The sequence below is a fragment of the Solea solea genome, chromosome 15 (assembly GCF_958295425.1).
Source record: "Solea solea chromosome 15, fSolSol10.1, whole genome shotgun sequence".
NCBI classification, from domain to species: Eukaryota; Metazoa; Chordata; class Actinopteri; order Pleuronectiformes; family Soleidae; genus Solea; species Solea solea.
Window position 1 is genome coordinate 20,555,039 of NC_081148.1, and position 15,078 is coordinate 20,570,116.

Genomic DNA, 15,078 nt, shown 5'->3' on the forward strand with positions numbered 1-15,078 from the left:
TCAACACTTAGGTAAACTAAAAACATTGAAAAAATACAAAGAAACACCACTGACACTTTTCCCATTTCTATGTCTTATGGATGAGGAAAACTAGATCCTAGTTCCATGGTTCTCAAACTGTGGTACAGTACCACCAGTGGTCTTAATCTAATTTCACTATACCAGTGTCTGAAGTATATTATGTAAGGGAAGAGGATGATGAGAGAGAGCAAATTATCTTAATGAGAATAAATCTGCCTCCTGTGAAAGATCCATGGCTGACTTTTCTCGGCCTATTAACACCACTGTATTTTAACATTAGTGATAATCAATCAACCACTACTCTAGTTCATGATAAACATTTCATATTTGGAATAACATTGTTCCAAACACCCTTTAAATATAATATTATGTAATCATTTAATGTCCTAAATCCAACCCCCCCCCCTCCCCCAGTGTAAATAAGTAAACAATTTGACACAAGACTTTAAACATTAAATAAAATATTTATTGTGCTCAAACATCACACGTTTGACATGTAACTGTCTCTTGTAACAGAAATTCAACTTTAAGAGCTCAAAGCCTGATGTAATACGGCTAACAAAAATATAAATAATAGCTTATGTACAAAATAAAAAAATGATATTGCACTAACAAGTATTTTCATGCTAGGGTTGGACAATATTGACTTGAGAACTTTCATATCGCTGCACGCTGTGAGCAGCAACTAATCACAAAGTATTCAAGTCATGACACAACAAATAAGCATAAGTTAAGGGGTAGTTTAGCAACCTCACGCTGAATCCCCGTGCTGTACTGATGCAGTAAACGTACCATAGACCGTTATTATTTTCAACACTGTTCTGTTCAAATGAAACTCCTAATGAACATGTGGTCACATTCAAAAGATTGGCTTGTAGTGGTGAACCCCTTATAGATTAAAAACAAACAACATGCAATCAGAAAATAAAAAGCACTTTGACAGAAAGCGCTATACAAATACATTTATTATTATTATTATTATTATTATTATCATTAAATTAATAAGCAAATAAGTGCAGAACTGACCATAAAAAAACCTTTCTGGGAAGAAAACTAAATGGTAGTTTAAGATTCCCAGTAGTTTATATATACTAAAAAAGGATAAATATGGAGATATAATGTTTTGTCTGTGCCAATAGTTTGTGTTTTCTATCCTAAATCAAGGAAGAGTTAGTCCAAGCACAGAGCGTTAACCCAAATGACCTTCACTGTAAATCAACACCAGCACCTAAAAATAAAAAAGGGTCAGACACCGGGCCACAGTAAGACATGTTCTATATGGCAGACTGAATTTCCTACAGGCTTTAAGAAAAGCTCGAAACCAGAGAGGGAAAGTAACTCAATAAATTTGATTTAAATACTAAAGAGATAGTGATTCATAACTTCTCTCTGAATTGTGATGGTGTAATCAATGCCAGTGATAAAGAACACAAAAAAACATATTGCAGCACGGTAAAATTCATGTTGTCATGATTTCATTAAAAGTGCGTAAATCAGTCGATATATTGTGAGAGCCAGCGGAAACCCTCTCCATATCCTTGCCTCTTCAGCACGCTACACATAAAAACCTCCATTGGCCTCAAATTCAGCTCCTTCAGGGACACTTTGCCCTGAAAAAGACATAAAAAACACATCCATAAGCACTGATTTAACATTTGTAACATCCTTAGTTTTATCTTAAACTTTGAGTGTGTTGTGAAATAAAGCGCGGGGAAGCACGGTGTGGTGTTTATAGAGCTTTGGGCTTTGACTTAGTGAAGTGAGTCAGACCTTTTGTCATGTAATGGCTCCCTCCTGCATTTTCATGTCTTTTACTCTATTTTCTTCTCTCTTTTGCCAAGAAACAGCAGGAGCTTGACAAGATTCACATCACAAATGAAAAATCTGGTAACACCGTTTAATATCATACTGCCTCCCACTGCTACTGAATTTAATAACAGCAGTGGTGATCTAAGCACTTTTCTTTTTCCAATCAGATTTGAGTGGTAAAAAAATTCAAGCGACCTAGAATCTCAGAAAAACTGCTTTAGCGATGAAAGCAATGCAGGTCTGGTCTTGTGAGAGCTGTAAAGCTGCTAATACAGTAACAACATATTTGAGCGACTGGTCAAAATTGATGGAAATATAGCATTTATGAAGATTCCAGTGTGACATCTATGGGTGAGACTGCAGAATGTAAGAGATCCTCTGCTCACCCCTCCCTTAATCGTATCTGCAAACTACAGAGGCCCTTGTATACAAAATTAGATGCATGTCTGGTTAAAAACAAAAAATCCCGTTTCAAAGTCTTGCGACAGTTTTTGAAACCGGCAATTTGGACATAACCCGAAAAAAAAAGATCTATTGGATGCGTATATTATCATCTATTTTCCTCTAAATGGGAACCTGAAACTTGAGACTAATAACTCTGCAGCAGTCGCCCTCTGGTGGCTAACTTCTACTTCCTTCCTACCACCTTTACTTTTCAAACTGTATCCAAAAGCATGCTCATGCTCATGCCTTGTTTTGTCCATCCGGGCTTCAATAGAAACATGGCAGCACAAGCAAGGTACATTAGTACAAGGCCCTTGCCATTGGCTAGGAAGTTATACAATTTCTGCCAACAAACCCTCCTAAATGTTACACACTGGACCTTTAAAGTCATAAAGTGAGAAAGGAGAAATGATTTCTGACCATATGGATTGATGCAATAGAAGTACAAAGTAAGAAAAATATAAAAGACGTTTCAGTTGCATCACGTGTGCATTACCTTTCCAGTTGTATGTCCATGAAGACCAAACGTGCATCTGAGTGCATCTTCACTGACGGCCTCTGGACGATCTATCTTATTCCCCAGGATGAGAACTGGTACATTGGCGATGGTTTCGTCTGTTAACAAGGCCTACACAGAACAAGAGTCATGTACTCGGCAGTTTTCATGCAAAAGGTATAAATGAAAAGAGTCTGTGTGTTGGCATTGAAATAAAAATCAATATATACTTACGTCGAGTTCAGTCTTTGCCTCGACCAGTCGCTCATGATCAGCGCAATCCACCATATAGACTATACCATTTATGGCAGGGAGGTAGTTCTTCCAGATTCTTCGTGCTGTGAGAGCAGCACAGTTTTAGTTGTGACACAGAGGTAGCGCAACAGCTTCCAGTGCCTCAAACCTAGTTATTATCAGTGTTACCTTGTGTGTGCCCTCCGAGGTCGAACGTTGTGAAAGTCATTCCAGCGATGGTCAGCTCCTCAGATGCTGGGGAAGCACAGAAGTAAGTTTAAATAAGAACAATAAAGGGTTTAAGTAAGTCATGAAGCAGAGGAAAGACAAATGGTGGTTGTACTTGGATGTAGTGTTGGCACATGCTGCCCAAGTCTGTCATCTCTGAGCATGTGCAGGAGTGTTGTTTTTCCAGCATTGTCTAGTCCAAGGAACACCAGCTTTCCAGTCTTTTTGTACAACCCTGATCATAAAAGAAAGACAATCAAATATAGACTTTAGATTAGGAGTGAAGCCAATACGATTATAAATCTGTGTTATTATTAGACACATTGACTGGTATTTTAATTCTCAAACCAAAATACTGAAGAGCATTTGTTCAAGAATTACTGATATATGTAAACAGAAGTATTCTTGTAATGAGTCACAATAACATTTGACTTTTGTCACAGACATACAGATGTCATGTCTTTGTGTTTAGTAGTTTGTCTGCAGCTGTTTTTCACCTCTTTTCTGTAAACCTGCCCATATATTTCCTATGGCACATTGTTCTTTAATACTTCTCTTTGTGGACTACATTCACTTAAGAAGAACACTGCCTTAGGGCTGCTGATTACTAAATTAATCCCCAACTATTTTGATTATCCATTAATTGGTTTAAGTTTTTTTTTTTTTTTTTTTAAATCAAATAAAAACAACTGATTTCAACTTCTTGTTAAAAAATATAGAGCTGCAACTAACGATTATTTTCATAATCAATTAATCTGTCGATTGTTTTCTCGATTAATCGTTTGGTCCATAAAATGTCAGAAAACCTTAAAAAATGATGATCGGCATTCGTCAAACCTGGAAATGATGATGTTCTCAAATGTCTTGTTGTCCACAAACCAAAATGATTTCTTTGTTATCCAGAGCAAAGAAATGAAGAAAATACTCACATTTAAGCTTTAAACTGATTAATTGATTATCAAAATAGTTGTTGATTAATCGTTTCAGCTCTATTGAAATCACTGAATATCTTTAGTTTCTGGACAAAACAATTCATTTTTCATTTTATGGACAAAACTAGTCAGTCTAACAATGAGCAGATCAATCTGTAATGGAAATAATCATTGGTTGCAGTCATACACAACAGAGTTGATGTGTTTTAGTGGTGAATGTACATTTTCTATATACCTAGTAGCTGTAAGACGCTGCTGAAGCCTCTGTAGATCCAGTCAAATATAAAAGACATGTCTCTTTACTGCCTGAAATACAGAAAACTGACGTCATTTATTCGGGCACATTACAGAAGAAACAAAAAAATGAGCACATCTTGTTCAAACTGCTGTTGGACCTCAATCAAATCCCCCTAACCCTCTAGCAGAACACACTGACAAACAAGTGTAATGTTTCATATGCGATTGCAAAAGAGCATTTGGTCGCATTTCAGAATTAAGCAATGAAGTTCACTGTTGCTCATTATTCCCAACCACAGATTATTCTGCTGGAATGTGTAAGCTCTGTGAAATCATGCAGGCTTTGAGGCACTGAAAGAAAAACCAAGTAGCAAGAAACTGCTGATGCACTGGGATTTTCACACACAACCACCTGGAGAGTTTACAGAGAATGGTCCAAAAAACAAGAGGAAATATCCAGTAAGAATCAGTCAAAAATACCTTGTTGTCGCTAAAGGTCAGAATGATAAAAAGGTTGTTGTTAAAGCCACTTTATACGGGGACATGTGTACCTAATAGAGTGGCTTGTGAGTTCACATACTTTGTTCTGGGAAGGAAAATATGTCAGATAAAATATAATGTCTCATCTTGTTGTTTTTCACAATTTGTTGACATAAAATGAAGTGATCAAAAATATTTTGATAATATTTTTGAAAAGTTGATCCCTCATCCCTGGGGGGCAACATATTATTTTTAATGTTATCTGTTGACTTAAAGTTCCAGTGTTTAAGAAGACCCAGGATTGCAACCTGGTCGGAACAAGGGCCTTTCTGCATGGAGTTTGCCTGTTCTCTCTGTGTGTGTGTGGGTTTTCTCCGGGTTCTCCGGTTTCCTCCCACAGTCCAAAAATATGCAACATGGGGGATAAGGCACTCTAAATTGACTGTAGGTGTAAGAGTGGATGGTTGTTCGTCTCTATATGTGGCCCTGTGATGGTCTGGTTCACTGTCCATGGTGTACCCCACCTATTGCCCTATGTGTCTGGACCTTTAAAATGCTGTGATACATTTGTACTAATATACTGTACAAATCTGGGCTTTGTAAGTTTCAGGGTCTCAAACTTGTGAAATTTAGGAGGAGCTGCCTCAGGGAGTCAAATCTGATCTTCATCTGACTATTTTTATGACAAGTTCTGGCAAGGACACTTGATCTCTCACACTCACACACACACACACACACACACCTGTCACTCTGTGAAACTAGTGAGGCCTTCAGTGACGAGGCTTTAGTTACTTAATCTGGTGCTTTATCGTAACTATTTTTCATTTCGGTGAACACATTACATTTATGTTCGAGTGTTTTGGTAAGAAAAAGCACATAGTAGAGAAATAAATAGCAGCAAGTCATTGTTTTTTTTTCTTAAACACACTTCTGAATGGGGACAAACTGGAAAAACATCATTATAAAAAACAGAGTTGAAGCTTCTCAGACACAACTGACGTTGTTTTCACCGTCTTTGCATAAACATCGCCTCAGTCACTTTGGCAAATCATGATAAAAATAGTAAACAACATGCGCACTGAAGTCCACACAACGACAACTACACTAGTGCACTGTATAAAACTTTATAAAACACCGAAGTAAAAGTGACACATTTAACTAATAAATAAACACATTGCGCGTTGTTTTACCTTCAGTCCGCTCAAAGTGTTCGACTCCGGTCGGGACTGGCTTTTGGTCCGAGCCTCAACTGGCGTCAACTGACATGAAGTTTGACAGTTAACCGGAAATACGTCACTGGATTTAGAACAACGCGCTCGAGGAGGAGGGGTAACGCTAATGTCGTTCCCCCAATTGATGATGTTTTTTGTTTGAGAATGCTGTGTCAAAATTTCAAACACTACCATTTTAAAATGTTTCTGATGTTTAATAAATCCCCAGTACATAAGCGACTTTTTTAAACCATAGTAGTACAAGAATTAACATTAAAGGTACGTCACGCACAGATCAAAGGAAACATTGTGGGATGTACACACACTATACACACGCCGAGGAGAGCATTCCCAACTGCATTGTATTCGTTTCAGTAGTGTAGAGTCAACAATGCCCCCCCTTTCTTTACTATTACATTTTCTGTTTTCACAATTTCAACAATTTATATATCAATAAAGTATGTCGTTTATGCATTTAATACATACAAGTATTTTTACTTGACTTTTTATTGACGTATAGAAATGTACTGCTGAGATAATATCCTCGGTCTTGGTATTGTATTATTATTTTAATACCTGTTATAATCTTGGATTTAATTTTCAAAAACATCTTGCATCAAGGATGAACGTTTTAAAAAAAAGTTATTCCTGAACGCACCAAAGACTCAATCAGCTTTTTTTTTGGTAAAAAGGAAAGATAATAATGTAGGTCGTTGGCCACTAGGGAGCAGTATAACAACAATGAAAGCGCATAGGACCAAAACAGCTTTCTTCTCTGAGCTTTGTCCCTTCTAATCACATTTAAGTCACAGCAACCCAGTTAACTTAAAAGCTCCAACTTATAAGTGAATGCTTGTAAACAACAAGTACAGAGCAAACATTTCTATTAACCAGTGTCTTACGTGGGAATTCACAAGATCACACTGTTGATAATTTAAGCAGAGACGCTTTATTTTAACACATTAGTATCTATAAGGTACAGTCGGTACTTTGAGTGCACATCTCCAGAGAGATCCTTGTTAAATAAGTGAATTGGTCAAGACATAAGTACGTTCTGAATTGTTCTGTTTTCTACAAAATCTATCACCACCTTCTCCCCATCTAAAGGAAACACAGCCGACCCAGGAAACCATCCTGTCCTCCTTTTGGTTCGTCATATAAGGCAGTAATCAAGTATTCCCGTGAGACACGAGCCTTTCGTTCTGCTCCGATCCAAACAGCTCCTGATTACTTCCAGAACCATTTCTCTACTGTTTACGGGAAAACACAACAGTCAGTTTTGGTCGACAGATACTAAAATAAATAAGATGCACTTCCAATACATTGAAATGATATGCACATATGTAAATAAGAATTCTACCTGATGTAGGGATAGACTCCTCTTTCCCACATGGACATGCCTATAAATGGAGTGAAATATCAAACATGAATGGAGCCTGCTGGGGTTGAATTGATGTTGAATTGTAAAAAGAGAAGAAAAAACTGGTTACTTACTTCAACAGCAGCTTTAGCCTCGTCTGCTGAGCAGCAGTAAGAGCTGCCGCTCGCAGAGAAGCACGTGTTTTTGCTGTAAAGATTGACAAGATGGATTTTTTTTTAAAATCAAGAAACCAGTGAGAACAGTGTGAGAATTTATACATTTAAGGGTGTCACAATTTTCCAAATACATGTTGTTCAAATTGTGTAACAACTGTGTAACAATTATAACAATAATAATGATAATGTATTTCATGTCAACCAAGATAAAACTGTTCAAACAAAAAGTTTAGATACAGTGACTTGTATCTATGCAGGTTCCGTTCTCATGGCATTGTTGTTGCTGTGTGTTTACATAACTAATGGCAGGCTAAATATTTCCACAGTGGTGACTTCAGGAGAAGAAGCAGGACTTTCCAGTTTCCATTAGTGGCCATGTCTCCAACATGAAGGTGCAGCTAACTAGTAACTATTTGCTTATTGAACAACAACAAATAAACCAAAAAGAATTAATGAAAATGATTAGAATTTCAAAGACCTAAATTGATGAGTCATTTGGCTCAATATTCACTTTAGAGAAAATGTGACAACCATATTGAATATTTTTTACTCAATATGGTTTACTTTTACTTAATAAAGCAAATGCATTTTAAAATGTTAAATTAAATAATAAAAGGAGTGTGTACCAGTTGAGTTCACCAGCACTGGTCTGCTGGCAAATGAGAGCTTTCCAGAAGTTGTGAGTACTTTTGATGACTTCAATTGCAAAGTCCTGAAAACACAAAAAACAGTAACTCAAATTAAGGTTTAATGTTACTACCTAAGACATTAATGCACAACTGAATTAATTGCAGTACAAATCAAGTTTTCAATAGCCTACAAGGACAGGGTGACTATAAAGGGGTGGAACCAAATCAAATGACAAATCTGCAGTGTAAGTGAAATGACTTTAGGCTCTTTTCGACTATACAGTTCTAGCATGACTCGGCTCAGCTCGACTCTACTTGGTTTTGTATCAGACATGTTGTTTTTCCATGACTATAGGACCTCCTCAACATGGACAGGGTTGTCATAGCACGGCTGCACGAAACTGCCATGACGTCGTTTTATACGCAACAAACACACAAACAAAGCAGTTATTTTCGTTGTACTGAATCATTAGAATCACTTATTAAAAAGATTAGTTCAGTACGACTGCATTTATAATAATCTTACATCTTAGATTTTTACCTCGGAGTGCAAACCTCTGCCAGTGCAGCTCAGTTTCCCACAATGTCAATACTGTTAAGTAGTGATCCATATCATCGCCAATATCTCGTGATATCTTAACAGCAATGATCTACCATCCCCTGAGTAATCAAAACCCATCTCAAATTGAGCTGCTCACAAACAGCAACAATAATAAAAACAAAGTTATGTTAGGTAAGAACCTTGTCTTTGAACTCATCATTGAATGCAAACTTGTTTTCTGGTTTCCCATCAGGCACTTTGTATCTTCTGAACCAGTCGATTGTGGCCTCCAGATACCCTGGTTTCAGGCGCTCAACATCACTGATGTCTGAAATAAACAAGAGACGGCAAAATAAGTTCAGTACGTGTGAAGCAGGACTGCTCAGACGGACAAAGAGGAAAAGAGGTTGCCTTACTGTTCAAGTTGTTGGCCTCAGGGTCCTCTACATTGATTGCAATCACTTTCCAATCAGTCTCACCCTCATCAATCATGGCCAAAATCCCGAGAACCTTCACCTTGATTACCTCCCCACGGGAACACACCTGGAGACAGTTCCTTTCTCAATGAGATGAATGTACGCGACAAACAATGACATCCACAATCCCTGTGACTCAATGATTGAGTGAAAGAACAGTAAGGTGCGGCTGTAAAAATCACCAGCCAGGTTTGTACCTTACTGCCTATTTCACAGACATCGATGGGGTCGTTGTCACCACAGCATTGAGTGTCTCCATCTTTGTGTGCCGGATCCTCCCATGTCTGAAACATTAACAAATAAATAACGGCAACTGATGTAAATAATAAAAACCTAAAATACTTTTTAAAAGGACAGGATCGTCAATAACATTTACTCACCTGGGGAATGGCTCCATAGTTCCATATGTAGCCTTTATGAGGGTAAATATTGGCAACGTAACGCAACTTGCCCTTCTTCACATCCTGCTTTATTGGGTTTAACAGGTCTTTTGTAGCAATCTGTAAACACATTGTACACCTGTTACTTTTAAACAGGCAGAAAAGAGACATTTCTGAACATGACTGATGACTTGTATGTCTAAATTCATCATGTAAAACAAACAAGTGGTATTAAAATCTCTTCTAAGAGAGTTAAACACAAGTCTCAATGTGTCTTTGGATCCGATCACAATGCCACATTCAGAGATGGTTTGTGGACGGCCGTGTCCACATTTTTGAACATGAATGAAGGCATTTGTGTCCTCCTCAGCTGATTGGTTTGACTGTTTTTTTTCAATAATTAAACACGTTTTCAGATTTGGCAGATTCTTAAATGTAAATATTTTTTCGTTTATTTGTACCATAGAGGAAATAAATCATTAAAACTGAATCATTTTGGTTTGTGGACAGAACAAGAAATTTGAGAACATTACCATTTCTAGGTTTGGTAAACACTGATCAACAAGTACTCAAATAACTTTGACTTTTGCAGACATAAAATCCCTTCGGTCACATATCTGTGAGCAGCTTGCATCTATGATCCTCTTAGACCTTTGACACCCGCTGGACTAACTTGGCTACACTATAGTCATTAATTTTATGATTGAATGTCAGCTGTTTACCTCCATCTTTGCATTTGTCCATCTTGGTACTTCAACAACCATGTGAAAGATGTTCTGGAAGAGACAAAAAAAATACAGTTATTATTGAGTTCGTCTCAGTTCAGTGAAAATATTTGTGTTTCCATTGACAAACTTTCAAGACACCCATGGTTGTCTTACAAGACAGGTTTAAAATTATATATAAAAACAACAACAAAAGACAGCATTCAAATATCAGTACATTAAAATCAACACAATATAAAGCAAAAAAATTAGCAAAATGAGTAGATGAGTTTAAATAAGTGTGTTTTTTGAAGGAGGAAATGGAAACAATGACACAGATGTCAGGTGGGAGTGAATTCCAGAAGCTCTGGTCCCCATAGTGGTTAGACAGATGAGGGGGGAACAACGAGATGAGTGGATGATGATGACGACCTTAAAGTAAGAGTGGGTGTGGTAATATGCAAGAGATCAGAAAGATACAGACGGTCGATGTTGTGTCGGTGGAAATATGCTGGACATATGCTGGACAAACTGATATATTACTGGCACCAGTTTTTGGCACCCTTATGTTGGGGTATCAAGCACAGTGGTCCGGCTCCTACAGCGTGGAGTTAGACAAACTGCAGTTCATTGATTTGTCAACAGAGAATAAACACAGACGTGCGACAGGAGGAACAAAATGGCTGTGTTTCTCTGTGCAGCCTGTTTCCCTCAGTCCAACAAAGCTTGTCGTTTTCGTGTGAAACACAGCCAAGTACTAAAATGAAACAACATGATCTACGTCATAAATTGTTGCTCTTTGTTTACTCTGTCAAGTTCCTCATTGTGGAATTTCTGTTTCCTGTCCACACGCCCTACAGTGGAAGAGCACATTCCATTCCATGTACCATTCCAAACTGTACCAACGTAACACCAACGTATAAGACTGAAGGTGACATAATATGACCTGTTCTGGATTTTACCTACTTTAAGATTTCTAAACTTCTCAATGAAATAATAATTGCTACAATACAGAATGATAGGTTAATCAATAATCTCCTATAATGTTGAGCAATGACTGCACGGCACTGAAATGAAGGGTAAAGAGCAGACTGTGACCTGCTGTTCTGTGATCTGTAGAGCAGCAGCTACAAATACTCTGCAGCACCATAGATGACAACTGAGCAATAGGTATATTAAAAGGGTAAACAATTAGGGCTGCAATAAACTATTTTGATAATCGATTAATTGGTTTTTTTCTGATTATTCAGCTTCTTAAATGTGAATATTTTCTGATTTCTTTGCTCCATATAACAAAGAAATCATGAAAACTGAATCATTTTGGTTTGTGGACAAAACAAGACATTTGAGAACATCATCATTTCAAGGTTTGAGAAAGACTGACCCACATGTTCTTACATTTAGAGACCAAACAACCACTCAATGAATCAAGAAAGTCATAGACAGATTAATCAATGACGAAAATAATTGTTAGCTTCAGGCCTTAAACAAACATTTACGCCCTAAAACAAATATGTAAAGTTGACAAAAGGTACTTTACCTGACTTTCATCTGCATACATGGGAATGTCATGGAATGGTGAGATGTACTTTCCTTCTTCATTTTCTGTAAACACACAAAAAATATATCATTTTAACATGGCAGATAAATAAAAGTAGTTTTCTTTTCTTCATGCTCTGGTGTGAGACACGCCCATGAGACACAAGGCCATTCAAGTTTGTGTGTCGTGTGAATGGGAACAATCGGTGCAATACATAAATAAAAATGTTGAATATTTTTGGTTCACACTGGACTAACTGGTCTCACAGGGAATCAAAATACAGTTGAAAATATGTCAACAGCATGATTCTGACTTGTCAGTTGAAGATATCTATAGTGTCATTTTGACGAATTAAACCTTAATTTACGATATCAAAATGATAAAGATTAACAGCCTAAAGCCAATTGAAGTTACCTTTAACTGGAATTATGACTGGTCAGAATTGACACATAGATATCTCACATTGGAGTCATGATCATAGTTTAATCAATAGATACATTAAAAATATCGAATAACAAACCCCATACACATAAACATTTACATAATTTGCCCCAGGAAAAATTAAGTTATGATTAACTGAACTGTTCATTTTGATAAGGAAGAACTGAATTAAATATCTGTAACACACTTATGGCTGCAAAAATTATTTGATTTATTGATTATTATTCAATTACTAAATTAATAGGCAACTATTTTGATGATCGGGTTAATCGGATTAGTTAGTTCAAGTGTTTTTTGTTTTTTCCCCCCCACAATTTAATAACTGTTTTCTGATATTTCAGCTTCTTAAATGTGGATATTATCTTGTTTATTTGACTATTTAAATATAAAATCATTAAAACTGAATTTTTGGGTTGTGTACAAAATGAGACATTTGAGAAAATCTTAAATCTCAGGTTTGCTAAACACTGGCATTTTACGGACCAAACAAGTATTCCACTAATGGAGGAAAATAGTCGACAGAGTATTCGATGACTGCATGAAAATGATCGTTCGTTGCAGCCCTAGTGGTGATTAAATACTTCTGGATATAATAACGCAGGTCAATGCGATGACGTGACACGTTGAATATCACTAATCACGTCATTTCACTTGTCAAAACCTGCACTTAAATACTCAAACCAGGGAGAAATAATAACGTTTAAAATTATATTTGCAGAAAATAACGTATGTAATATGTACTTACTGTGTATGCACTGAAGCTAACAATAAATAAAGCAGTTACTATGAATGAATAAGTGACACGTGGGAGGTTGCGACTGGCCTGTGAGCGCTCCGTCTCCAGGACAACAAACAGAAACAAACTCCTGTTAACGTTCGGCTTTTACTTACTGAAGAATAAACGGTAGCTGAGGGAGTTCAGCGCTCCTCTCTGTTCCACTGTAAAGCTCATGCTGAGCGGTTGGTTTGTGTTCGGCTCCGGGGTGAAGAAGAAGGTCGGTGGCGGAAGGAAATGTCTTCTGCGCTAGACGGTTGCAGGGAGGACACGGCGCATGCGTACTCTGTCAGTGATGTGTTCAGGGACTAGCGCAAAAGTCGAAATTACAACACTTCATCTTGTCAATGCTATTTTTGGTGAAATTTAGAATCAGTCTTGATTCCTCTCTCTTCTTTTTGTCACAGTGTAGATGAAACAAAACTCGCCTCTCTTGGGACTGTAATTTCTGTCAGACCTTCTGGAATTACCTCAATCTTATCTTGAATCGAAAGCTAGCTAAACATCCAAAGTTATTTAATCTGCAGACTAATGCTGCCTTTACGTGCTATCGGAAAGAGGAAAATTCCCATTTGTGAAATCGGAATTACGAGTGCTTTTGAAATGAAAAATGACCGACACACGGTTCACCCTTACCTGCGTATAAAACAATATAATAATCATTAATTAAATACTATCATTACTGCAATTATAATCAAGGTAGTTTTTACCATTCGTGACGAATCTTGTCTTACTCTCTGGAACTCGTGTGTCACTGGGAATCACGACTTTCATTTGTATTGATTGGTTTTGAATAAAAATAAGTGAAAATACACGACTTAATGGGTTATTTATTAACTATAACTTTTAAAATTCTGTCTATATTACGTAGGTGGGTATTTTATTTAAACACAATATATTGTTATTCATAGGTACTGTACGTTGAAAGACACAGAAGCCGTTAAAACTGTGTTTCATCTGAATACATATTTATTAGATAAATATTAGGATGTCACATCATCTAACTACATACAGATTTGCAAGACTAAAAATCACAATGTTCTTCCGACCAGTTTAGAATATGAAATGATTGTGAATAGAATGTACAAAACCAAAGAGACAACTGCCACCTGTTGTGCCAATCACTTCAGATTGTACCTTATAGCATATATATATATATATATATATAGTTTTGTTTGCCAAATTGAATAAAAATTATAAATTTGACAAAAGATTTTTTTTCTTACAAACTGTAAATTTGGAAACAACCCTTTTTCTTTTTCTTTTTTTTACGAGCCGCTCAAAGCTCGATGTCTCCAATTATACCTCAAAAGGTTTGAATGATTTCGTAGCACCTTTATAAAGTACACAGGTAATAGAGAAATACACAGAAGTATTACACAAAAGAAAATTGTCCTTTTTTTTATCTTTTTTTTCCTTTTATCTTGGAACCCCCCCACACGGAGAGGCACATAAAATATCTTACATAAATGAACAGGCGTGGTTAGAGAGGTCTGCACAGACGCAATCAAACACATTTTCCCAAGTCAATGTCTGACAGGAGGATGCAAGCTTTACAAATTCTAAATACACTATGCACATTCCCCCTGGAGAAAAAAAAGAATACATTTCTGTTTATGAGTCTCTATTTGTCATTTACATTATGTACACGACTCCCTTTCATCCCCGACCCTCAGCCACAACCTTTGTCCTTGTAATGTGAAGTAGGAGGATTATTAGATTAGGACATTATTAATTGCATTCAATTTCCAAATCCTCACCTTTCATTTCTATAACGTCTGATATCAAACAGTTCCACTTGTCGCTCTGGTTCAACTACACGTGATATCGTGAGGGGGTTACGGTTACACACTGTGTAGGGATAGAAAACCTCCCAATGCGGCAGTGCATTGTCTTTAACAAACATGAAAACAAACACAAACAACATCTGATCCCTCAACTGTGGTGATTTGATCAACTGTGAA

At 36.9% G+C, this 15,078-nt stretch overlaps 2 protein-coding genes across 3 annotated transcripts; both read right to left on the reverse strand.

Moving 5' to 3' along the window:
- Positions 1-1,479: 1,479 nt before the first annotated feature.
- Positions 1,480-6,215, reverse strand: sar1ab (secretion associated, Ras related GTPase 1Ab). 2 transcript variants are annotated; one of them, XM_058652051.1, is made up of 7 exons: positions 6,072-6,215; positions 4,400-4,470; positions 3,348-3,467; positions 3,194-3,259; positions 3,005-3,108; positions 2,771-2,902; positions 1,480-1,631 (listed from the first exon to the last, which is right to left on the reverse strand). In XM_058652051.1, the coding sequence occupies exons 2-7, from the start codon at positions 4,455-4,457 to the stop codon at positions 1,515-1,517; spliced, it is 597 nt and encodes a 198-aa protein (XP_058508034.1). In that variant the 5' UTR covers positions 4,458-4,470; positions 6,072-6,215; the 3' UTR covers positions 1,480-1,514. The 2 variants fall into 2 exon arrangements, with proteins under 2 accessions (XP_058508034.1, XP_058508035.1); XM_058652052.1 differs by lacking the exon at positions 6,072-6,215 and adding an exon at positions 4,882-4,902.
- Positions 6,216-7,018: 803 nt separating this feature from the next.
- ppa1b (inorganic pyrophosphatase 1b) lies at positions 7,019-13,390 on the reverse strand. The gene is made up of 11 exons (XM_058652050.1): positions 13,231-13,390; positions 11,899-11,963; positions 10,377-10,430; positions 9,655-9,774; positions 9,472-9,558; positions 9,215-9,341; positions 8,999-9,126; positions 8,255-8,340; positions 7,587-7,659; positions 7,453-7,492; positions 7,019-7,342 (listed from the first exon to the last, which is right to left on the reverse strand). The coding sequence occupies exons 1-11, from the start codon at positions 13,289-13,291 to the stop codon at positions 7,320-7,322; spliced, it is 864 nt and encodes a 287-aa protein (XP_058508033.1). The 5' UTR covers positions 13,292-13,390; the 3' UTR covers positions 7,019-7,319.
- Between the last annotated feature and the right edge of the window lie 1,688 nt (positions 13,391-15,078).

Bases quoted from the DNA above. Each gene is read 5' to 3' on its own strand.
- sar1ab (XM_058652051.1), bottom strand. From the start codon at position 4,457: ATGTCTTTTATATTTGACTGGATCTACAGAGGCTTCAGCAGCGTCTTA. The intron at 3,260-3,347 runs GTACAACCACCA...GTGCTTCCCCAG, and splicing joins TGTGCCAACACTACATCCAA to CATCTGAGGAGCTGACCATC. The intron at 2,903-3,004 runs GTAAGTATATAT...TGTTCTGTGTAG, and splicing joins AGGCAAAGACTGAACTCGAC to GCCTTGTTAACAGACGAAAC.
- ppa1b (XM_058652050.1), bottom strand. From the start codon at position 13,291: ATGAGCTTTACAGTGGAACAGAGAGGAGCGCTGAACTCCCTCAGCTAC. The intron at 9,775-10,376 runs GTAAACAGCTGA...ATGTGTTTACAG, and splicing joins GGACAAATGCAAAGATGGAG to ATTGCTACAAAAGACCTGTT. The intron at 9,127-9,214 runs GTAAGGCAACCT...TGTTTATTTCAG, and splicing joins TGAGGCCAACAACTTGAACA to ACATCAGTGATGTTGAGCGC.